Source organism: Osmerus mordax, chromosome 17 (assembly GCF_038355195.1).
Source record: "Osmerus mordax isolate fOsmMor3 chromosome 17, fOsmMor3.pri, whole genome shotgun sequence".
In the NCBI taxonomy this organism is placed as follows: Eukaryota; Metazoa; Chordata; class Actinopteri; order Osmeriformes; family Osmeridae; genus Osmerus; species Osmerus mordax.
This window is the reverse complement of record NC_090066.1, coordinates 13144540-13168792: the sequence shown is the minus strand read 5'-3', so window position 1 is coordinate 13168792 and position 24253 is coordinate 13144540. Positions and strand designations below refer to the sequence as shown.

The 24253-nt window shown below is 44.2% G+C and overlaps 2 protein-coding genes across 2 annotated transcripts; one reads left to right on the top strand and one right to left on the bottom strand.

Moving 5' to 3' along the window:
• Window positions 1–960: 960 nt before the first annotated feature.
• podxl (podocalyxin-like) lies at window positions 961–14057 on the bottom strand. The gene is made up of 7 exons (XM_067255063.1): window positions 13643–14057; window positions 6786–7423; window positions 6635–6658; window positions 2950–3082; window positions 2765–2832; window positions 2544–2663; window positions 961–2430 (listed from the first exon to the last, which is right to left on the bottom strand). Exons 1-7 carry the CDS (start codon window positions 13683–13685, stop codon window positions 2236–2238), a joined length of 1221 nt encoding a protein of 406 aa, XP_067111164.1. The 5' UTR covers window positions 13686–14057; the 3' UTR covers window positions 961–2235.
• A 2815-nt stretch (window positions 14058–16872) lies between these two features.
• On the top strand, window positions 16873–23998 carry LOC136960526 (histidine ammonia-lyase-like). Its single transcript, XM_067255038.1, has 14 exons — window positions 16873–16893; window positions 17237–17279; window positions 19244–19255; window positions 19399–19541; window positions 19605–19703; window positions 19817–19864; window positions 20077–20224; window positions 20405–20502; window positions 20661–20717; window positions 20832–20911; window positions 21063–21129; window positions 21231–21396; window positions 21556–21687; window positions 23991–23998. The coding sequence occupies exons 1-14, from the start codon at window positions 16873–16875 to the stop codon at window positions 23996–23998; spliced, it is 1122 nt and encodes a 373-aa protein (XP_067111139.1).
• The last annotated feature ends 255 nt before the right edge of the window (window positions 23999–24253 follow it).

Here is a 24253-nt window from a genome sequence, read left to right as displayed (position 1 = left end):
CTTCTCGATAACCTAGGTAAATAAACACTCGACGACGACTTACAAAAAACCGTTGCGCCACCTACTCCTCTGGCGGTGAATTGTTTTCAGCACCCACGGATTCTGATTGGTAGTCATGCCAGCCGCGTATTGACCTCCTCGCCGGTCTGATACGGATTGATGTTCGCCCTGTTAGGGCTTAATTTCCCGATAATGACCGGCGTTCTATACATTATCCCTTACTTATTGCCGTCTGACCTCATCTTCAAAATGCGGAGGAGTCACGAGTTTTACTATCCAGATGATAATGAAAACATCAACAGCGACAAGGAAATTGTTAACTTTCTAAAAGAGCAGAAAAGTGTGAACACAGAGAGAAAAACGTCAAGCGCTAGGCAGATGTCTAGGTTTGGTTGCTCAGAGTTCAGATTGGTTGCTAGGCAACACCTGAAACACACCGTGAGAAGACTTGAGAGCTTAACAAAACGACATGTTTTAAATGAAAAGAGCTAAAAATGCCATATAATAAACCACTTACTAACCTCGACCGATCGGTCATGCCGGGAAATATCAAACTGAGGCTTTAACCCTTGTGTTATCTTCGGGTCATTCTGACCCATCAGTCATTGTGACCCACCGTCGTATTGCGACAAATTTACCTCATACAAAAACGAAGTGAAGCATTTTCTTTTAACTGTCGGACTGTCTCAGACCCCCCACATTGGAATGGTTAAAAGAAAATTATTTTTATTGGTTTTTGTATTGGGTAAAATTGGGTAAACACAACAATGGTTCGTTATGAACCTTTGGGTCATGTGACCCGAAGGCAGCACGAGGGTTAACGTATCGACCTCATGACCTCAGTCTCTATACTATACCATATACAGTAATGAATACTGTGATTGCTTTGGGCATTTGCAGGTCTGCTTGGGATATTCTATACAAGATTTGTACAGTGCAGATAAAAAAGAAAGAAAAGCATATTGTTTTGCCAATATTTATTGGTATGAGAAGATATGGCTATCCTGGTCAGGATACCATAGTGACCGTTACCAAGCTCAGCTTCCAGTGTGTCAGACCCCTGTTGTTTGGCTTCGTCAGCAAAACAAACCATAAATACGTCCAATACCACTAAGAACAAAAATACCCTATAAGAGGTGAGACTGTACAACAGAAGTGGCAAAAAAAGGATTGTTGATTTGTTTGGTTCACTTCATTAAGGTGATCAAATATAATTTACGAATAGTGTGAATAGCACGTGATTGTGATTAGATAAATTTCAGAACATTTAAGATGATAGTTGACTGAAAACAGAACAAACAAAATACAATTTTAGAATGTGCACAGGCCTATACCGTGGGGTGGCCTACAGTATAATGCTAAGCCACCTCTTGTGAACTTGTAACACAAAAAAACAAACACAAAATAACATTTACAGTGTTTTCCCTTAAATTCTCTGGAAGCTTTTAGCTTTCATAAGCTTTGTCTCTATGAACCTGCTGGTTTGCTAGCATACTTCAGGATACAGTTGTACCAGCATGGCCTTCTGTGAGGAGGCCTGTACTGGCTCACCACAGCTAAAATGTGGTCGCATTTGCAAGGATAATTATCCTGAGGTCATCTGTCTAAGTCACTACGGAGCTGTAGAAATTTTACAGCTCAATCCTAGTACAAGTACTTAAGTTTAGTTCTGTGATCTATCCAATGTCTTTTTTTTCCAAACGTCAAAAATACTTTATGTACAGATGCTCAAGTGTACAAATCAATAATTGATTATCGATCAGTGTAGAGTTAAAAACCTTAAAACCCCCAGAAAGAACATTTGAGGTGCTTGGTATTCATCCGGGTATACAGTAGATAAAAAATGTCTTGGTGTGACTCTTGGTTAAGTCCCTCAAATAACAGGCACTCTGGAAATGGTTGTCACGGTTCTTCAGATACATCTTGGGTAAAACTGGACACAGCAGTTATTGGCTCTGTACGAATTGGTAGTTGAATTTCCATGGTAACCAAAACCGAAAAATGATGCACCGGGTGCACATTGCAAAGTAAATAAGTAAAAAAAAAACTGAAAAGATGCCTATCCATATTTTTCTAGGCCTACGCCCCTGTCTGTATGAAACGTTTATCTATATCCTTGAGCCCAATTTCTTCTCCATGGAGCAGAGTGTGATGAAGTATTTGGTGGTCAGTCAGAGGAGAGGGAGGGACTGGGTAAGGGTTTGAAACCCCCCTCCACCCCCGCCTCATCCCACCTCACAGGTGTGTGTCCTCCTCATCAGGAACGTCATCTTTCAGAAGGTTGTCGATGGGAACGATCCAGCTGTCGTTGAACTCTCCGTTCAGGGCCATCTTCTTCTCCTGCATCTCCGGCTGAACCTCCATCACTTCTAGTGTGGGGTTGTCGTGGTAACCGTTCTCCACCGTCTGCAGCTCCTCTGTCAGGTGTTGCTGGGAAGATGACGAGGCACGTTAGGTCTGGACTGGTATTGGCTGGTGGACCTGTCACTCCAAATTACGAATTATCCTCAGTCAATTATATAACAGCGAGAATGCCACCCTACCTGGTTCTCACAGTAGGGTTTGCGTTGGCGGGAGGCATAAATAGCTAAGCCCACTATTATGGCCAGTAGGGCTCCACAGGATGCTAGGATGGCGATGAGGGTCGTTTTGTCCTCGGATATCTGAAGGAAACAGAGCTGTCACTTTTAAAACCTACACAATCCCTCCAAATATACTTTCATCATCCCCTTGGTTAATTCAGGAGGATAAGACTGGAAATTACCTTGCTTGTTACCTCAATGTTCGTCCCAACCAATTCCTCATGGTAGCGACGAGCTAATGTTGGATTCCCTGTAATAAAGATTGGGAACTGGATAATCGTCCATCTTTTACTGTAGACATTTCTAAAAGTTATAGGTCACTGCTTTTGTTATTTTTTAGTGTTTAACATCTGTACGGCTTGTGTACCTTTGCCAACTAACATTATGCTGTCAAACTCTGTTTTGCTGCCATGCTCCCGGACGGTCAGGTTGCAGGTGGATTCCAGCATGTTCACCATCAGCCACTCACACAGCTGGATCAGGTTTGGTTTCTCATGATCCTGTCAAAAGAAAAACTGTCTGTCCGTTGGGTTCAAATGATTCCCCAGGTTGTCGCCACATCAAAGCCACAACAAAGTGACAACCGATGCCGCGCTGATGTCTTTTCACCACAACACCCTCTCTCCTTACACTGGTGGAGTGGAAGAGAAGATCAAAGGTGACTGCACAGGTCAGGTTTTGTGTGTATTGAGCTGTGGATCATGATCAGAAAGAGTCAGGGGGAATGAAAGCGGGTTGGATGAAAGATGGAGATCAGTGCAAGTGATTCCAATAAGACCGTTTTCCAACCCATGACTGTGAAATAAATAAAAAAATATTCCAAGATAAGATATATCTTTATTCGTCCCACAATGGGGAAATTCGGGCATTGCAGCAGCAAAGTGGACAGCAGTATAGAAATTTACAAAGTTAGTACAAGATATAATAAAAAAGATATAAAAAGACACACCAGTTGCATATGGACACCAAATATAAAAAATATAAATATTGCACAATAGGTTTTTGCACTTGTAACCCTTGTGCTGCCTTCGGGTCACATGACCCAAAGGTTCATAACGAACCACCGTTGTGTTTACCCAATTTTACCCAATACAAAAACAAATAAAAATAATTTCCTTTTAACCATTGCAATGTGGGGGGTCTGAGACAGCCCGACAGTTAAAAGAAAATACTTCACTTTGTTTTTGTAGGAGGTAAATTTGTCGCAATACGACGGTGGGTCACAATGACTGATGGGTCAGAATGACCCGAAGATAACACAAGGGTTAAGTGTGGCCATGAATTATTTAGAGTGGTTGCGTCATGTGTGTGTTTGTGTGTGTTCTATTTAGAGCAGTGCTGGTTGTATAGTCTCACAGCAGCAGGAAGGAAGGACCTGCGCTCCTTCACGCACTTAGGTTGAAGGAGCTGGTCGCTGAAGGAGCTACTCAGTGCAGAGACAGTGTCCTGCATAGGGTGGGATTCATTCACTCCTCTCTCCCATGATGCACCATTTCTCTCCGACAACAGCACTGTTTCTCAAATGGGGGTACTATAAGTGGGTACATGATAAAAGTGGAAAATTGTCAAATATGACCCCCTATTCACACCAGACACGTCTGCAGCGCATTACGGCTGCGACGCGACTGTCGGACCTAGTCGCGGCCTCCAATGGTGAAGTTCACACCAGACGCGGCGCGTTTCAGAAGCGTCCCAGACGAGGGTCTCTAAGCAGCTTCGCGAGAGATAGATAGCTTTTATATTTTTAACGGAGGTCACGTCCAAGCCGTAAGGCAAAATATAAAATAAAAGTCTGAAAATCGGCGGCCTGTTCCATAAAGCGAGTTTACCAAATAACTGGTAAGTACTGGAAAGTAACTGACATGCCTTGCTTAAATTTGCTCTACGGAACATGCCCCCGGTCACTTCAAAATAAAATCACAGGCGTATTTGTTTCGCAACGTGCACGTAAAAGCATGGCGAGGTATGTACAAACATGCCGCACTGAGGTAAAAGCGCAGACTGCCTGTCGCGGGTACTGAAAATGGCAAATTGCGCTTTTCCGTGTCATGCATATGCATTCACGGGAGGGTACATTTTCTTATCGGACCAGTAACAATAACACTAAAAATAAACATTTATCGTCCGATACCGATATGGCTGCTGATATATTGTGCATCCCTAGTATAAATACGTATTTAGACAATAGAAATAATATATACACATATACAGTTAGGTCCATAAGTATTTGGACATTGACACAATTTTCATCATTTTGGCTCTGTATACCACCACAATGGATTTGAAATGAAACAATCAAGATGTGCTTTAAGTGCAGACTTTCAGCTTTAATTTCAGGGTATTTACATCCAAATCAGGTGAACGGTGTAGGAATTACAATACATTTTATATGTGGCCCCCCCCTTTTTAAGGGACCAAAAGTAATTGGACAATTGGCTGCTCAGCTGTTCCATGGCCAGGTGTATGTTATTCCCTCATAAAGGGAGTTCGTTATTTCATTGACAAGGAGCAGATAAAAGGTATAGAGTTCATTTCAAGTATGGTATTTGTGTTTGGAATCTCTTGCTGTCAACTCTCAATATGAAGTCCAAAGAGCTGTCACCATCAGTGAAGCAAGCCATCGTTAGGCTGAAAAATCAAAACAAACCTATCAGAGAGATAGCAAAAACATTAGGTGTGGCCAAATCAACTGTTTGGTACATTCTTAAAAAGAAAGAACGCACTGGTGAGCTCAGCAACACCAAAAGACCCGGAAGACCACGGAAAACAACTGTGGTGGATGACAGAAGAATTCTTTCCCTGGTGAAGAAAAACCCCTTCACAACAGTTGGCCAGATCAAGAACACTCTCCAGGAGGTAGGCGTATCTGTGTCAAAGTCAACAATTAAGAGAAGACTTCACCAGAGTAAATACAGAGGGTTCACCACAAGATGTAAACCATTGGTCAGTCTCAAAAACAGGAAGACCAAATTAGAGTTTGCCAAAAAACATCTAATAGAGCCTTTACAGTTCTGGAACAACATCCTATGGACAGATGAGACCAAGATCAACTTGTACCAGAATGATGGGAAGAGAAGAATATGGAGAAGGGAAGGAACTGCTCATGATCCAAAGCATACCACCTCATCAGTGAAGCATGGTGGAGGTAGTGTTATGGCGTGGGCATGTATGGCTGCCAATGGAACTGGTTCCCTTGTATTTATCGATGATGTGACTGCTGACAAAAGCAGTAGGATGAATTCTGAAGTGTTTCGGGCAATATTATCTGCTCAGATTCAGCCAAATGCTTCAGAACTCATAGGACGGCCTTCACAGTGCAGATGGACAATGAACCGAAGCATACTGCAAAAGCAACCAAAGAGTTTTTTAAGACAAAGAAGTGGAATGTTCTGCAATGGCCAAGTCAATCACCTGACCTAAATCCAATTGAGCATGCATTTCACTTGCTAAAGACAAAACTGAAGGGAAATGCCCCAAGAACAAGCAGGAACTGAAGACAGTTGCAGTAGAGGCCTGGCAGAGCATCACCAGGGACGAAACCCAGCGTCTGGTGATGTCTATGGGTTCCAGACTTCAGGCTGTCATTGACTGCAAAGGATTTGCAACCAAGTATTAAAAGTGACAATTAGATTTATGATTATGTTAGTTTGTCCAATTATTTTTGGTCCCTTAAAAAGGGGGGGGCCACATATAAAATGTGTTGTAATTCCTACACCGTTCACCTGATTTGGATGTAAATACCCTGAAATTAAAGCTGAAAGTCTGCACTTAAAGCACATCTTGATTGTTTCATTTCAAATCTATTCTGGTGGTATACAGAGCCAAAATGATGAAAATTGTGTCAATGTCCAAATACTTATGGACCTAACTGTACTTCAGAAATATAATATAGGTGGTGCTTCAGCAATCAGGAAAAGGGGGTACCGGCGTACCCTCTATTCTGGATGTCCAATTTTTATCAAGTGTTTCTGGTATGTCTCGTCAGCAATTCTAAATGTTGCATTTGATTTTAATGGTGGTTTTAATGAAATGTTGACGGCTGTTAAACTTACCTTTTCTCCTTTGGACATAAAAAACTGTAGAAAAATAAATAGATACATGTTTATAGATTGAAAACAAATACAAACATTGCTATTGTAATGTTGTTTTTTAAAGTAATCTTGAGAATTACAAGGAATCTTGTTTAGACTTTTTAAATCTCACGTTATATGCTGGTTTGGCAGTTATTGTGTTTGTTGTGGTGACCAGTACAGCTGGAGTCGAAACAGCGTTTGAAGGAGTGGTCTTGTTCCAGGTTGTAGCTCCTGAATTTCCAGGCTCAGTTGTGGATTGTTCCTTGCTCATGCCTGCAGCACCACCATCAGGACTAGAAGTAGAGTCACTTGTAGTGCTATGAACAGGATGACTAGTTGGGCCAACAGTAGGCTTAACAGTAGAGCCATTAATAGCATCACCAGTAAGACCAGTGGTAGGTTTACCAGGAGAGCCAGTGGTAGGTTTACCAGGGTCAGTGGTAGGGTTACCAGTATAGCCAGTGGTAGGGGCACCAGTAGGGGTAGGGGTAACAGGAAGGACAGTCATAGGGATTTTAGTTTGTCCAGGGATAGTAGTATCATTAGGGACAGTGGTAGGGGTGCCAGTAGTAACAGTAACAGGCCTAGTAGTGATACCAGTAGAGTTACCAGTAGGGCCAATGGTAGAATAAACAGTGGATTCAGATTTTGAAGCATTTCCAGTGGTAAGGCCACCAGTAGGGCCAGTGGAAAGCTGACTAGTGGTAACAGTTTTACCAGTAGTGGATGTGCCAGCAGTAGCACCAGAAGTGCAATGAATCAAGAGCCCTGGAGAAAAAAAATAAAAAATGTGTTGAATGATTTGTCAATAGACCCAACATACAGTTTCTACAAGGGTACATCCCTGGGTTTCTCTATTTCAAGTAAGCAGGACAGGATGCACTACACAATAACCAAGGAAGTACCCCACCCACCCCACTGGGCTGGCCCAGGCAGTCGGAACAATCCTATGCTAGACTGGGATCCAGGGAACTTAGAACACTGCCTTCCATATGTGCCAACAGGAATTTTCTTCATAAAAATCAATTTCTTCAAAATTGCTTTTCGGACATACAACATTTTCTATGTTGTGTGGATGCAAGAATGCTAAATCAAGCTAAGAGCTATATTGTTTAACAACAAATGTTAAAGTAGACATTAGCTAGTTAACAAGTTACAAACTAGATATATAGGTTATTTATTATTTCCTAGTTATAGTATTACAATCCAAATCAGTAATGTCATACAAATTGAACAGAATACGTGATCCTTGGGCTAAATTGTCTTCAATCATGTGACAGAGGCAGTACATGTGGTACAAACACAGTTAATGTGATGGAAGCATGCATTGTGCATGCAGTGAATTGCAGTTCTTATTCCAGGGAAGGGCCTCCATCCCTCCTCCTCCCCTACAGTCTCACCTTCATGTCCTCTATAAAGACTACAACAACCACAACAAATATTCATAAAGCACATTTTAAAACGACCCATGATGACCAAAGCGCTGGGCCGACAAGACAATCACAAATGCAGGAAACACTGACAAGAAGGTACACAGCTCGTAGGCACGAACAAAACAACACATGGGCCTAGGAGCAAGCAAAACGTCAGACACATCAGGAGGTTTCAAACGCTGGTAACCACAAGGGGGACAGTTTCTTATATCATAGGGAAGCACACTAGTAGTGGGAAGAAGTTCCAACCCATGATTAGGAAATGTTTAATGGTGAATTAAAAATCAAATGTTACTTAACATGGCAGACTTTGCTAACTGACTGGGTTAAGATCCATTCTGGCTATATCCCTGACAGACTTTTTAGAGAGTGTGAGAACTGACCCCATGTCCTTTCTGTCCCCTGAGGTCACTGGGTACTCTGACTCACTTTTTTTCTCACTTACACAGTGTGTACATACATTATGTGGGTGTGTGTGTTTGAGGGAGACACTGGAAGGCTGAAAGACAAAGCCTGAAATGGGGACAGATTCCAAATCTGTCTGTTGTCTTTTGGTGCTGTAAAGCATTTAGCTTATATGCTATTGTCTTCAGAGGCGGTAGATAGCTGGTCAATACTGTGTATGAGTGTGTGTGTGTCCCGTCTTTGTGGAGATACACTAATGGAGGTCCGAGGGAGCTCGCTGTCCTGTCGCCTTGTTTAGACTCACTGGGCGTCAACCCAATCCTGTTTAGAAAGAGAACTTCTATTCGTACACAGTCACAGAATGGCTATCAGCCCCCGGAGGGTGGAAACTTGTTGAATTGTTCCTGCCTTCCAGACAGAAAAGAGGGGAGGGAGAGAGAGAGAGGAATATGGAAAGATGAAATAGGGAGGAGTGAGGAGTCAGGTGGCTGAGCGGTTAAGGAATCGGGCTAGTAATCTGAAGGTTGCTAGTTCGATTCCCGGCCGTGCCAAATGACATTGTGTCCTTGGGCAAGGCACTTCACCCTACTTGCCTCAGGGGGAATGTCCCTGTACTTACTGTAAGTCGCTCTGGATAAGAGCGTCTGCTAAATAACTAAATGTAAATGTAAATAGGCTGTACAGTGAGTCTAAATGCAGCCACATGCTTTCTGTTTGCCCAGTGCTGGTGCGTGTGTGTGTGTATATGTACACTGCCATGCCAGACTGACCATCCCTAGCCACCAAGATCGATGCGTGTCTGATTGTGAACGCCTACCGTAAGGGCCCAAAGGGAGTAAATAAATAAGTGTAGCTGTCGCTCCACACTTCTCCAGACAATGAGTCCCTGTTAGGTGGCGGGGCCCAGACAAAGGCTGCACAGCACTGCAAGGCCCCGGGTTTGGCTCTGTCAGGAGGGTGTACTCTCTCCACTGGCCCCCCCCGCTAAAGCCCTGAGATGGTGTCTTATTGAGGGTAATTCAGCTAGATCGACAGGGTGGAGTGGGGAGTTGGGGTGGGGGGGATTGGGTATTGGGGGGGGGCAGCTATACACAACACTTATTCTCCATGGAGGATAAGGGAGGAGGGGGGTCTGTAAATGTGAGAAAGCCGTGCGGAATAAAGGAGAAACAAGAGAAAGGGAGCAGAGATGGATGGGAGGGGGGAGGGGGGGAGAGAGAGAAAAGGAGGGGTGGGAGTGGAGGGGGTTCTCAACCACCATGAATCCAACCACCACATTTACACAGACGTGGGCTCTCACTCGCGATGTGGCGCGCACACGCATGCGTTCCCAGTCCTTAGATACCAGGGTGGCATGTGTGTTTGTGTAGGTTTGAGCAGTGGGGTGCACTAATGGTGAATTCCTGCAATGCAACAAGTAGCCCATCTTCACAGGAGCACTGCTGTTTCAGATTAGCTGACATAAAGAGTCATGGATTCCATTACGTTGAGCTACTGCTGTGTAGATATTACAGGACTGTTGATTAAGTAGAAAGTTCACAGCTGGTATGTCAAGAATGTGAAGTGACATGTTCGCCAACCCTTCACTTTTAACAGCAGTCTTTGTCACACTTCCTTGTCCTCTTGTAAAACATACACATAGGTGCCCAAATACAGTGCTGTGCAAAAGTGTATATATATATATATATATATATATATATATATTTTAAGTACATTTTCTAAAAATTGCATTTTTATAATTCCGCAAAAACAAATTTGTTTAGATTTAAGATCATATTTGTGTAAAAATCTTGGGTGCCTACGACTTTTGCACAGTACTGTGAGTACTTGTATGCAAACAGATCCAAGCTACCACCTGCAAACAGCTCCAATGCATAAGCACAACCCTTTGTTTACCTCGAAAATAAACAGAAACAATTTTTCTGAGAGAGAATTAAGAGAGGATGCTAACTTAACTTCAAAGTAAGTTATTGTTAAGTTTATTAATGTAGCCAATACTTAAACTGACATTTACATTCACAATGTGATTACAAACAAAAGGATTTCCTTTCCATATTCGCCACATAATTAGAATGACATGGAGTGGAATCTTTGAATGCAATTTTCTCCCTTATCGCTTTTTGACACAGGTCGACTTTAATATGATTTAACTTCAGGTATGATAAAGATATCTGAGTGATTTAAACAGATTTGTATTCAGGAGAGTTCAGACACATTTGTCATTGTTCAAAACCAAAGACCGCGCTCTAGCCTTCTGATAGTTCAGCACCAAGGATAGCATCGCCACTATGAAATAACACACAATCAATGGAGGAAAGGAAAACATTTATTCTTGCCAATAAGTAGGCTAAGCTAGTAGGCTATATTTATTGTTGGTTGCTGGTGAAGACGTGCTGCTAGCTACTTGCGGCTGCGGTAGTGTTTCGTCTATGGAGATGTTGATAATAGCTTCCTCTCTGGCTGGTCTAAATAAGTGTGTAATCTTCGGGTGTTTTGCTCGAGCTTGTTCAGACACCAGTTTATTGCTGCGCTTTTGAGCACAGCTTGCATATTTTCTTTTACTCATATCTCTACCGTCAGTCATCTAGCAGAACGTAATGATTAGCATTTTTTAAACGTGCGCGTTCAAGAGGCATAATGGCGCAAAAGACACGTAAGATACGAAAAAGCCATTGTTGCCAGATTCAGGGATTTTGAGACTATTTAGCCCATGGAAGTGGATGAAGATCTGTTACGTTGCCTACATTACGGAATTTCTTTACCTTTCAGTTGAAAATTGGGGCTCTCAATGAGCGCCCTCAAAGTGTTTTCCTTGTTTTTTTTATATACAGTTAGGTCCATAAGTATTTGGACATTGACACAACTTTCATCATTTTGGCTCTGTATACCACCACAATGGATTTGAAATGAAACAATCAAGATGTGCTTTAAGTGCAGACTTTCAGCTTTAATTTCAGGGTATTTACATCCAAATCAGGTGAACGGTGTAGGAATTACAACACATTTTATATGTGCCCCCCCCCCCCCCCCCTTTTTAAGTTGATCTTGGCCACTGGGGAAGGGAGTGTGTGTGTGTGTGTGTGTATGTGTGTGTGTGTGTGTGAGAGAGTGTGGGTGTGTGTGTGTGTGCCTATGAATGTGTGTGAGCTTTTATGAGTCAGAGCAGGACGAGAGAGGGGAGGAGACCGGGAGTTGAGCAAGGGTCCATGGCAGTACCAGCCACAGGCTTGATTCACGAACACCTGGGCATGGAGTGAGAGAGGGGCTGGGTAGAGTAGGAGAGAGTGGTTAGGTGGAGTAGGAGAGGTGGGTTAGGTGGAGTTGGAGAGGTGGGTTAGGTGGAGTAGGAGAGATGGGTTAGGTGGAGTAGGATAGACGGGCAGGATGGATTAGGACAGAGAGGTTGGGTGGAGAGTATGGTTTGTTAGAGTATGAGAGAGGGGTTAGGTGGAGTAGGAGAGGTGGGTTAGGTGGAGTAGGGGGAAGGGGTTAGGTGAAGTAGGAGAGAGGGGTTAGGGGGAGTAGGAGAGAGGGGTTATGGGGAGTAGGAGAGAGGGGTTAGGGGGGAGTAGGAGAGAGGGGTTAGGGGGAGTAGGAGAGAGGGGTTGTAGGAGGGTGGGGTTGGGTAGAGTAGGAGGATGGTGTTTGGGTGGGCTTGCTTATGGACATCAGACAGTGATGGAACCAAAGGTTGTACTGTCCAACCCTCTACACTCCCTAAAGAGACACCTACCTCCTGTTACTGAGTTAAGGAGGTGCTGTGGGGTTCTGGATAAGACAGAACATTTTGAATTTAAGGTGGTCCTGTGCCATTGGTGTTACCCACCCCCACCGCCCACCAAGGGAAACCCCCAAACATCAACTGACACTTCAAACACTGTCTGCCTGTTACCATCTCTGCTGTTTAATCAATGCTATATGGTATCCAGTGATGTCCAGGGATCTGAAGTTTGGAACAGTCTTGAAGTGCTACAGAAGGCCAGGCAGGAGAGGTGAACTTGAGGCCGGGAATCCGCCACCACACCCTCCCTGGGAACAGGGATGTTGATAAAGGGGGTTTTCCTATCTATTGTTCTCTGTGCTATCCTAGACTAGCCTGAGGAAGCCCCCTTTTGCCAAGCAGCATCCAGGACTGAAGCCTGCAGCGGGCCCTGTCTAACTTAACCTGCACTCTCATGACCAGATGGGTGGTGAGTCAATGGTTAAGGACTGGGCTACGCACCTGGAAGTAATATTTGATAACCCTGATACCACCACTTTGATCAAAGAATTGTAAAGAACATAAGCTTTTGTCCAAACAATTTATATTAAGCCTAATAACATGTAAGACAATAATTAAGATGGACATATTATATTAGCCAATTAGTTATTTCTGACCTTGACCGCTGTGGGGGGTTTCAATTATGTCGTTAATAAAAACTTAACCTTTTGGTTTGGAAAAAGGGATGACAAGTAGCTTTTCGTTGTTTTTGCACAACGAAAAAACAAAAGCTCTCCGTGAGGCGAGGAGCAGGTGCGACCCGCACATAATTAAAGAATAACACTTTCCTCGATTCGGGAGGGCCTTCTGATGCGGGTCACGGGAACACTCCATTATGCGAGGCCGTTGTCTCTCCTCCTGCTCTCGAGTATAGAGCGGGCGGAGAGGTGGGGGGGACTGAGGACCCACTGGTGAAGTGAGGGAAGATGTTTGAGCTCCGTGGACCTGACTTTCTCTCTCTCTCTTTCTCTCGTACCTACCAACGTAGCTGTCGTGGCACTTTCAACTCTCCCATGTAGGCTACTAAAACTCACGGGCCACTTTAAGTCCACACAATTGGTTTTCATATAGGGCCTACAAACTAGATCGTGTGGCGGGTAATGGTGGAGAAAAAGGCGTTAGGCTATTTTATTTACATTAATCCATCTTCTCGATTCTCAAATACGTCTCTGAACTGGAGTCACCTTCATTATAATGACATTATCTATTGAAACTTGACCACAGAGTCCGCCTTTCCTAAATAGTTTTCACTACACTTGCTTCTCTGCTTGTCATGAAGACCTGACCATTTGTCCTCATCCAGGACCTCAGAATTACCAAACATTGTCGACAAGGCAACAGATTTCATGCAAAATATAATAGAAAACAATTGAACACAATAAAACTTACCACATGAAACAAGTGCCCACACGATTCGCATCTCCGTTTTCATCTTGATTATTTCTGCGTATAGCCTATTGACGTTAATTATAAGTCACTGTTCCTTCAGAATTCAATCCACGTTTTAAGAGATTCAAATTTCTAAATGCTGAATAACTGTTGTTGGTTCTCGATGCTGACGCTGTTCTATTACGCCTATATTCTTGATTTTGTAGGCCGTTTTGATGAAAATTATTTTGCCGTAGTTATTGTTTTTCTTGAAAGCCAAGAATGCTTTTGTGCGTCTGCCCTTTTCTCCCACTCTCCGAGTCGGAGATTTGGCTGAAAGTTTTTCTCCCGTCTCCTTGGCTGCGCCAATTGTGCACCGTAGTGACTGACTCTCCAGAGGGGCTTGAAGACGTATTGTGCTCTGGAAGCGTCAGCTCCGTGCTCAGTTCAGATCTCAGTCTGCTCAACAAGTGTTAGCTGCATGGCACTGCCCATTCCTGAAGACTGGCCTGTTTATCATACAAGACCATGAAATGGAGATCCATACATGCCCGGCACCGGTCAGGATTGGGTGGGACCTGGCACGCCCTATCAATAAGCTATCCGCCCCTCCAATTGTAATATATATATATATTAATGTCTATTGTACCTATATACTTTCATTACATTATTAAATTATCATTATATTCATTTTAAAAGTCGATTTAATTTGTGCTTGCTAAAAAAAGTGAACATACAAGCCACTATATAGCTTTCAAAACTTTAATTTAAGTAAGTCTGGAAACCTTTGATATTGAAATAGATTTAGAAAGTCTGAAAGCCTAAGAATACTGATCAATTAGTAGAATGCTTCTGGGGCACTCAGACTTAGTGACATAACATATCAAAGGAAACCACTCATAAGGACTGCTCCTTATCTTTGGCTAATGCCAAAAGGGACCAAGGCAAACATTTGTGCAAGTTGAGAATCTTTCAAGGATACAGACTTACTTTAACTTTAAAGAACACCCTACAGATAAACTTTTAGAACTAAATTTTCTTCAATATGATTTGCACATGCAGATGTATAATCATGAATATTCATAGCTCTTCCTTTTACTACTGGTTCACAATGACAGTCTAATTTGCTTTGGAAGTGGCACATATTATGCATATATAGTAACTGGTGATATGTTTGTTTTTGGGATTGGGACTAAATTAGCCACAGTTTGACTCCATCAGAGGAGAACTGAGTTGACGCCGCTCATAGCTATGACAACAGGAATTTAGGCTCCCTGGAATTGCTTTCAAAGCACTTTGGATATTTTTCCATTCAGCTTGATCCAAATATGGCATAACTTGCGTCAATTCACAAAAAGTCCTGAAAACAACAATTTAATTAAATGAAATTATGGATGAACTCTAACTCAAAGTGCTATTTTTTATAATATTTCTGATATTCTGCAACTGAGTGATTTTGACACATGTGGAAAGAGATCCATAGAATGTGATGTAAGTAACTTACCAGGGCTACTGATTATGGGAAATTAGGAGAACAAAATAAGTGCGATAGGATCAGGGGTGTGGAGACTTCCTGGGCGTTTCTCTCCACTGGGACTGTCACGGTTCCTAATAAAGCTGTTTGGATGTGGAGCGTTCAAAAGCAACAGTGTGGTACAGCCCTTATGCATCACATCCTCTCACTCCAAGGCCACACAACAAAGTCAACATGATAAGATGTGTGATTCCTTGAGTCATATTGTAAGTGTGTTTATGTGCATCTGTTTACTTTGCGTGTGTGTGGGGTTTTGTGTGTGTTTGTGTGTGTCAGTTAGGGGGGGGTGTGTGACTGGCATTAAGTATCCCTAATTTCAGCTGCTGGCCAGAGGTATTCTGTGTTGGTATTAGAGACAGAGAAGGTTGATCATTGCACTCTTCACAGACTTCAGCCTCCATTAAAGCATCTGTGTGTGAGTGTGTGTGCGTGTGGGTGGGAGGGAATTGAGATGAAGTGCCATTGTAAAGTTGTCATCTTATTCATAGCAGGAACATATTTAAGTATTTGTTGTGTGTTAACCTATTTAATTATGTTCACAATGGTTTAATTTATATGAAAGATGATTCCAGTCTTTCTGAGGATCATCTGTGCCACATCCTACTCTTCCTCTCATCTCTAAGTGAATGAGAGTGTCTGCCTCAGTGCTAGGCTTTGGTTTTCAGGGGTATCTCTGGCTCGCTGCTGGGTGGATGCTTGGACAAATACATTCTAAATAAACGTCTGCGAGGCGTGTGTGAGTTTGTGTGTGTGAGAGAGGGATGTGCTGGCCCTGAGCCACAGTCCCTGTACTCCGCCATTTCGGAATTCCTCTCCTGTTGGTGCTGTGGCTCTAGTGTCTGCGAGGCGGCCAGCGTTCTGAGGGTCTTGTCTCCCCTCGCCCTCAAACTCGACGCCGCCCTCCTCCCTCCCCCTCTCCTCATGAGTCTCCCTCAATGGAGAAGGGCATGCATGGAATGCAAGAACACAATCTCCTTTGCACGCCCCCTACCCCATCTATCACCCCCCTCTCTCACACCCTCTGGAACCCCCCAGTACCACAGTTCCCTCACTCCTCACCCTCACCCCACATGGTTCCCTCACTCCTATCTCTCACCCCCTTCTCATTATTGTACCTCAACCATAAGGACTGTATTTTTACTACCCTTGCCCACAATTTCATCTCCCGTGCCCCCACCCAACCTCTGGCATTCCTCCTTTCTTTCAACACTCAGCTCACCAACCTCAGCTTCAAGTGTATGACACACCCATTGCGTACTCTCCGGTGCATGGGCAACACTTTACAGGCCAGACCAGCCCTGAGAGTTATATCAAAGAGCTTGTAGAGGGAGGATGTGTGGGGAGGATGGGCCTTTACCCCTCTCTGTCGGGCACTGTTTCACATCTCTGAATAGCCCCCAGCGTTGACCAGATGGTCAGAGCCGAGGGTTACCATGGAGAGAGCACCGGAGGGTTACGTACTCCCTAAAACCATCCCACCTCAGATGATCCCTCCCTGGGCAGGCCAGGGGAAAAACTGGGCTGGTTGGGAAAGGAAGGGGAAGCTTTCCTGACACACACACAAGAATGTGATTTTTTCTTAAAATAACCAGAGCACATCAGACGTAACCTTTCATGAAACCCTCAACCTGTTCACTAAAAACAGACACATTTATACATTTTGTTTTTATTTCATGGGTGAAAAAGTCAAGTACTTGAATGTGCATCTTTAGTCAACATGGTTTACACACCTCACGGGGTGAGTGTCTTACTATGAAAATAAATAAAAGCAGTTTTGCGGATATAAGTTAGCCTGTGTGTGTGTGCGCAGGAGCATGAAGGAGCATGAAGAAAGAAACACATAGAGAGAGAGTATTGTGTAGCTATGTGGAGGAGGGAACCAAGCTCCATGCTCAGTGAGAGGACCCAGAATACACCACACCTCGTTATCAGAAGCCTGGTACCAGCCAGAGACACTCTAATGTGTGTGTGTGTGAGTGCGTGTTAGTGGGGGAGTTTCGGCAACCAAATACTTTTCATGGCAATCTGACTGGGCAACTCCCTTGTTCCCCTTTCCCCTCAACTCTGTAACCCGCACCTAGCGCTCCCTTGAAGGGGGGGCAGGAAGAGGGCCAGGGGTTAGAGGTGAGTGGAAGGAAGGATGAGGGTCAGAATGGTGAACCATGGGGTGGGGGAGGGGTGTGGTATCTAAGTTCTGTATCTGAATTCAGAGAGGATGAGGGGTTCTGGATGACATGTTCGGGGGAGGGCAGGGAACTTCACGGAACATTCTCCAGACTTGATGTACGCAAAGCCAGAGAGAAAGCTATCTCCCCAATGACTTGGACGCTTGGGGGTCAAACTGATAGACCGATCTCTTTTGATGGTGCTAAAACAGACCCCAGCTCTATGTCCGCCTGCTACCGTGGGCCTGCGCTGATGGTAAACAGGATGGCCGGATTCACGCTAGCTGACCTGGCTCTGTCACTGGCTTTGCAGGCAGCTGGGCCTCTTCCCCCACACAGACTCTGGAAGTATCCTGAGGAAGTCTGCCCAGCCGGGATGGTGCACATAGACCAGGGGGAGTTGTTATTTATAGCATGTCTTGTAAAGGATGGGAGGACAGAAGGAACAGGCAGGAGTGTATGATGAGGTTGGAGGAGAGAGGGAAAGCGAACAGGCAAAACAGGGTAGATGTGTGCATGTTTTTGTTTGTTGGGTGGACATGTTGAACTAGATGTGTGTGTGTGTGCACCTTTGAGGATTCTTGATCGCACAGACAGCCTGTTTATTCACACAGAGTGGAACCAGCACAGGAAGCAGCCAACAGGAGCTGCCGGAGGAAAAGGCAAGGGGCGATCCCTGCATTTCTATAGGAGGAAATAGAGTGTGGGCGTGTGCCTGACAGAGGCCACTTCCGGTTGCTCCCCCCTACCACGATGACCCTCCGACCATAGATGCTGGGCAGGGCGTTGTAACAGAATGGTCGCAGAGATTTGTGTTAGAGTCAGGTCAATTAACGGCTATCAAGGTCATAGCCCTGCTCCTATAGAGGGGATGTTTTACTCATGTTGTGGCTTTTTTACATGCTGTTTCACCTGGGTGTCTTGGCTGTGGAATGGTACCAGTGTTATGCTAATCCTCCCTTGCCCTTCTCTCCTCTCTCTGTTGCTCGTCCTCCCCAGCTGACAGGTGTTTGCATGGGCCCTGTGTACACAAGCTCACGCCCAAGGACTGGACTAGCTCCGCACTTCTTCCTGTCCTCTCTCTCCAACACGAGGATGAGCCCTACACCTGACATTCATTCTCAAGTTCTATTCTCTCTCTACATCTGTCTCTCACACATACACACGCAAAGACACACATTCCTCCACCCATCACCATTTCCCCAGCACTGGTCCAATCGCTCGCGCAGCCGTGCGGTCATTCATCTTTGAAAGCTCACCAGCCCACAAATCTTGAGGAAGAAATAAGGAGTTTACACATGCACAGAGTGAACTCAGGCACATAGGAGCACGTCTGTTAAGTGTAGGCCGCACCTCAGACACACATTGTACTACACACTGTCTGAATGTCAAATGGTGTGTTGGAGTGGCCTTTAAAAAAAGTATGGTATCAGAAAGTTGTTGGTAAACGTTTTTCATGGGAAAATCAACTCTGGGGTAAACAGACTTACCACCCCCAACCGGCGCACACACACGCAAACACAAACACACACACAAGGACACCGGTATCTCGGTTTGTGGCTCTATCTCTGGCCTCTCACCGCCCCTGACCATGCTCTGTTCTTGGAATGTGACGGTCGGAATTCTGCCATCTATTATCTGGTGCTGCAGACTGCCTTGCCGTGCCACCTCGCTGTTCCCCCCTCCACCCCAATCACCACAACGCTCCACAGATCAGCCCTGTCACTGACATGTAGATAGGTTTAGAGACACACACACACAAACAAGCAAGCAGACACGCACATACATACTCTACATGTTTACACAAAGACTGGCAAGTTTTTTGTCTGGGCCCAGTTACTGTAATATGACACACAAAGTCATGAACATGGTGACACCGGTTAGATGAGTTACTGATGTAAAACATTGTGATTGCCCCCTCAGCTTTCAAGTCCTGTAAGTGTCAAGATCTCAAAGTCCCTCTCTCCACCTCTGTCTTTCGCTCACTCCTCTTTCTCACAGCCTGTGTGCCCTCTCTCTGTCTCTCTTTCACTATCTGTCTCCTCTACCGTTTATCTGTGTTATGTTCCATGTGTCAGTGCAAGCCTCCAGAGACGAGGAGGCTTGCTTCACTCTACGTATCTGTCAGGGAGGGGAACTTATGTACCCTGATGACGCCATTAATGACGTCCTCAAGGATAAGGACTTTGTTGAGCTGAGTAAGGATGGAACCAGAAGAGGGGTTCCAAAAAAACTTAGTAGTCACGGGTGCTGAAATTGGATAAATCTACGTGTGTGTCCCTAGTGTCCTGTCTGTTTGCCCCCCCTGGCCCATCTCACTCTGGGATGGATGGGGGAGGGCAGGATGTGGTCTCCTCAAAGTGGCTGGGCCCCCGCTAAGGCAGTAGGTTTCTACAAAACGCCCCATGCAACTCGCTACACAGAAAACTAATGTAAAATGTGTTTTTCTCTTGGATAAAGGACTGACTGAAATGCAGTGTTTACCTATTTCATTAGGTTCTGGAAGGTCATGGATTAGCACCTCTCGTGCTAAAGCCAAAGGAGGTACTGTGCTGTTGACAAGCTGTGTGTTTGCCAGTGATTGCTCCTTTGCCAGTGATTACATTCTTGAGGTTGCTTAAGTAAGATGCTTCAAGTTGGGCAACACCTGCATTTGAGGAGCTCACCAATAAGCCTGTGCTTATTGGTTCCTAAAGGCAGGAGCAGTGAGAAATATTGCTTACGTTAATTGCCGCAGCTGCTTATTGGTTATGCAGGGCGTTGCGCTGATTAGCGGAACTCAGTTGATGACATCGCTGGGGGCGGAGGCAGTGGAGAGAGCTCTGGGCATGGAGAAACAAGCTGATATTATTGCTGCCCTCAGCCTGGAAGCCCTGAGGGGCACCAACAAGGCTTTTGATCATGGTGAGGTAGACACAACACACAGAAAAGACATTGACACACATACAAACAAGCACAGTCGCTCGCAGACACAACATGTAACACATCCCCTCACTCAAACACACACACACATAACGGACCTACCCAAACAATTTCACTCACAGACACACACACAGGTGTTATAGGACTGTTGATCTGTTTCAGATATCCATGCAGTGAGGCCTCATCCTGGTCAGATAGAGGTGGCTATGAGGCTTCGCTCTCTACTGGACTCAGACATTTTCCATTCACAGATCTCTGGTATAAAACAACGCATAAATCACAAACACACTTGCACATGGATACATGCACAATAAAAGCCCTCATTCAGTTATTTATTCTTCTTCTCTCGTGTATTTGAAGACAATGATTATTTTTGGCTCATTTCCTGTTTAGGACTTCCTGTGTCATGTTTTCCTACAGTCATAGATCATGTAATCTCGTTAAGGATGCCTATACCCTGCGCTGTATTCTGCAGGTGTGTATGTGTGCACATGCGTGTGCGCCTGTGCAGATTTGGAACACACACACAAATCATCTTGCTTTACAATCATAGGGAGCAATAAAGGGAGTCCCTCTCCCCTTTTTGCAGGTCCACGGGGTGGCTATTGACACCATAGCCTTTGTCCAGAAGGTGGTATCCACTGAGCTGAACAGTGCCACTGACAACCCTATATCCTCCAAGCAAGCTACTCTTCATTTTTCTGCCTCATTTATTTACCTTGTATTACATACTTTTCACCAGTAGGGAGAGCCCTTGAAAAGGTTTTGATGATATCCAGCAGATGTGTCGGATTCCTCACAACTTGAACCCTGGCTCCCAGCTGGTTTTCGCAAAACGAAGTGAGACAATTTCTGCTGGAAATGTTCATGGGGAGTACCCTGCTAAGGTAGAAACACAGACTTCATAGGTAGACGCAGACACTTTCACTTAAAGTATATGCTTCCTGTACTGTCTTTGGACCACTCGACAACCATGTCTTCCTTCCAGGCCCTGGACTTCCTGGCTATTGGAGTACATGAGATGTCCAACATGAGCGAGAGGAGTACTGAGAGATTGGTGAACCCCTCCCTCAGTGAACTGCCTGCCTTTCTAGTAGCAGAGGGGGACCTTAAGTCCGGCTTCATGATTGCACACTGCACCGCTGCTGCCCTAGGTACTTTACGTGTGTGTGTGCATAGTGAAATGAAGTGTTTCCGTTCATCCAGAGTAATGACTGTGTGTCTGTGCATGTGACCATGTCTATTTATGAGCCTAAAATGCATGTATTTGTTCAGAATAGGACTGTGTGCATGTGTTTCTTTTGTCCTCACAGTGTCTGAAAGCAAGGCCCTCTGCCACCCATCGTCCGTAGACTCCCTGTCCACCAGCGTGGCCACAGAGGACGTATCCATGGGGGGCTGGGCTGCCAGGAAGGCCCTGAGTGTTCTGGAGCATGTGGAAAAAGGTAAGTAACAACATCCTGTTTAAAAACGCATCACTTCACACACAGGTAACAGATACATTCAGGTGTAAAAATCTACTTTAGGGGGGACAATTACACAGAAATGTTGTAATTGAACTGAATTGAAAGTTCCTGGGGACAAACATTTACATGTAGTCATTTAGCAGACGCTCTTATTCAGAGCGACTTACAGTAAGTACAGGGACATTCCCCAGAGGCAAGTAGGGTGAAGTGCCTAGCCAAAGGACACAACATCATTTGGCGTGGCCATGAGTCCATGGATGCAGCACAGTATTGCTCACACACTACTACTACACACACCTAGCATAGTACTACTGACACACACACGTACACCCACAGGTAACATACCCAGAAGACTACTGCTGACACACTAGCTCACACTCAGGTAACAGAACTTAGTACTACTGCTGACTTGTCCTCTTACACTGTGAGTCATCCTGATGGTTTCAAAATCCTGTTAAATTTGCCTGAAAACGCCTAAACAGCATACCCAAAGTAAATTGAAAGCTGTTCTTGAACCATTTGGAGTACATGCATGTAAATGGTCTCTTTTGAAAGCTGACACTCTGAAGTTATTTTCCCTGTTGTCAGGACCCCTGTCAGTCCTACTAGTGTTGAGTAATAGAAGCTTGAACACAAGGAAAGTGAAAGTTTCTATTTCCGCCTAGATTTTGTTTTGAAAACTGAGGCCTGAAGAGGCCTAGAGGTGGTAGGTATTAGCTGGAAGACAAAATTGGACAGTTTGAAGCCTTACCCAATTCAAATCAAAAGTCAAACATAATACCACAATATATTCATATTTGACACATGTGTTTATAAGAGTACATCCAGGCGTTTTCTAAAAGGGCCTTTTGGAGACTCCAAAATGACCCTTTGTAACCAAGGTCAAATACTGAGGATAAAAAGGTATTATTTTTCATAATTGTTATCTCTAATGAAAGGTGGTACTTAGAAATATCATATACAATAGCTAAATCCCTAATTAGTATTACTGAAACACAAAAACTGAAGCATGAACACATTGGAGTGCTTTATCTGATTCCCAGGATTGGCGCACAAAGAACACTGATTCTGTCAACCATATTGCGCAATTGACTTTTATTTTGAAGGCTCCACAGAGACATACAAATGAGGTATTAGCATTGTCAGCTTGCTCTCAGCTACAAGGCTAACAAGCTAATTTCAGAGCCCGTCAAAGCCAGTTCGAGAAATGTGTTTAGAACGAGTGTGTGTGTGTGTGTGGGGGGGGGGGGGGGGGGTAGTGATGGGAAGTTCGGATCATTTTACTGATTCGGTTCTTTGAATCTCGTTCAATAAAATGAACGAATCTTTTTTCGAGTCATTCGTTCATTTCAACGTGGGGGGGGGGGGAGGTATCCGTCCACTGCAAACACGCATCATATTCTCATGTAGGTTAGTGCATGACATGTGCACCAGCAGATACTATTTGAAAAGAAATTCCTGCATTAAAATAATGTATCATGACAGTTTGTATGATTTAATTATCACGGCAAACAATTACACTGCACTAAACTGTAAGTGTAAATGTAAAGTGAAAATAACAAAACCAGTCAGTATGATGACTTGACCACGCGAAAGGGAATGAGGAAACTGTTTCCTCAACTAAAAAATACAATGCGGGTCACGTGAAAAAAGGATCCAGAGACTCGTAGAAAGACCGAGTCGGGAAATGAACGAATCGTTTGTTTCCTCCAGTACAGAGCCTATGCAGGTCACGTGAAAAATGATCCAAAGACTCGTAGAAAGACCGAGTCGAGAAATTTACATTTACATTTACATTTTAGTCATTTAGCAGACGCTCTTATCCAGAGCGACTTACAGTAAGTACAGGGACATTCCCCCAGAGGCTAGTAGGGTGAAGTGCCTTGCCCAAGGACACAACGTCATTTGACACGGCCGGGAATCGAACTGGCAACTTTCAGATTACTAGCCCGATTCCCTAACCGCTCAGCCACCTGACTTTTAGGGGAATTAGGACGAAAATATGTGCAATATTACATCAGCAATTAGACTATTACATGAACCTGCTCCGAAATATAGGGTTAGGGTTAGAACTTAATTCATTCATTCAATATTTATTTGTCATTGTCATAGAAAAACAACGAAATTCTGTTTAGAGCATAGAGCTGGGGGGGGAGGGGGGGGGGGTCGGACAGACCTGCCCCCACTGCAAAAAAAAAAAAATCATAGAGGAAACACTGAGCAACCAACCAGCATTTCTCATCAAATGGATATCACACCTCCATCTCTGTATTTTTTTGCAGATTTTTGACTGAGCCCCACACAGGAGGTCTCATTTGCATTTGCCCCGTGGGAGTCGACCCTGTATAGTCAAATAATCTCCCCCCACTCCCATAAAAAAATTTTTTTGGGAGCTATGTAAGTTTTTACAGTTGATATTTTAATACCCCCCCCTCAAAAAATACAAATTCATAATACATTAATAATAACAAATTACAAATGTGTGTCCCTCCACCGATAATTCTGGGAAATTGTATTGAAGTATCACTTATCCAGATAAATTAAA

What these genes read in the sequence shown, in the direction of transcription:
- LOC136960526 (XM_067255038.1), top strand. Translation starts at nt 16,873, where the DNA reads ATGGTTTACACACCTCACGGG. An exon ending in TGGTTTACACACCTCACGGG is followed by an intron (nt 16,894 to 17,236) that starts GTGAGTGTCTTA and finishes ACCCGCACCTAG; the next exon opens with CGCTCCCTTGAAGGGGGGGC. An exon ending in AGGATGGAACCAGAAGAGGG is followed by an intron (nt 19,542 to 19,604) that starts GTTCCAAAAAAA and finishes GTGTGTCCCTAG; the next exon opens with TGTCCTGTCTGTTTGCCCCC.
- podxl (XM_067255063.1), bottom strand. Translation starts at nt 13,685, where the DNA reads ATGAAAACGGAGATGCGAATCGTGTGGGCACTTGTTTCATGTG. An exon ending in GTGGGCACTTGTTTCATGTG is followed by an intron (nt 7,424 to 13,642) that starts GTAAGTTTTATT and finishes TTTTTTCTCCAG; the next exon opens with GGCTCTTGATTCATTGCACT. An exon ending in CATAATGTTAGTTGGCAAAG is followed by an intron (nt 2,833 to 2,949) that starts GTACACAAGCCG and finishes TCTTTATTACAG; the next exon opens with GGAATCCAACATTAGCTCGT.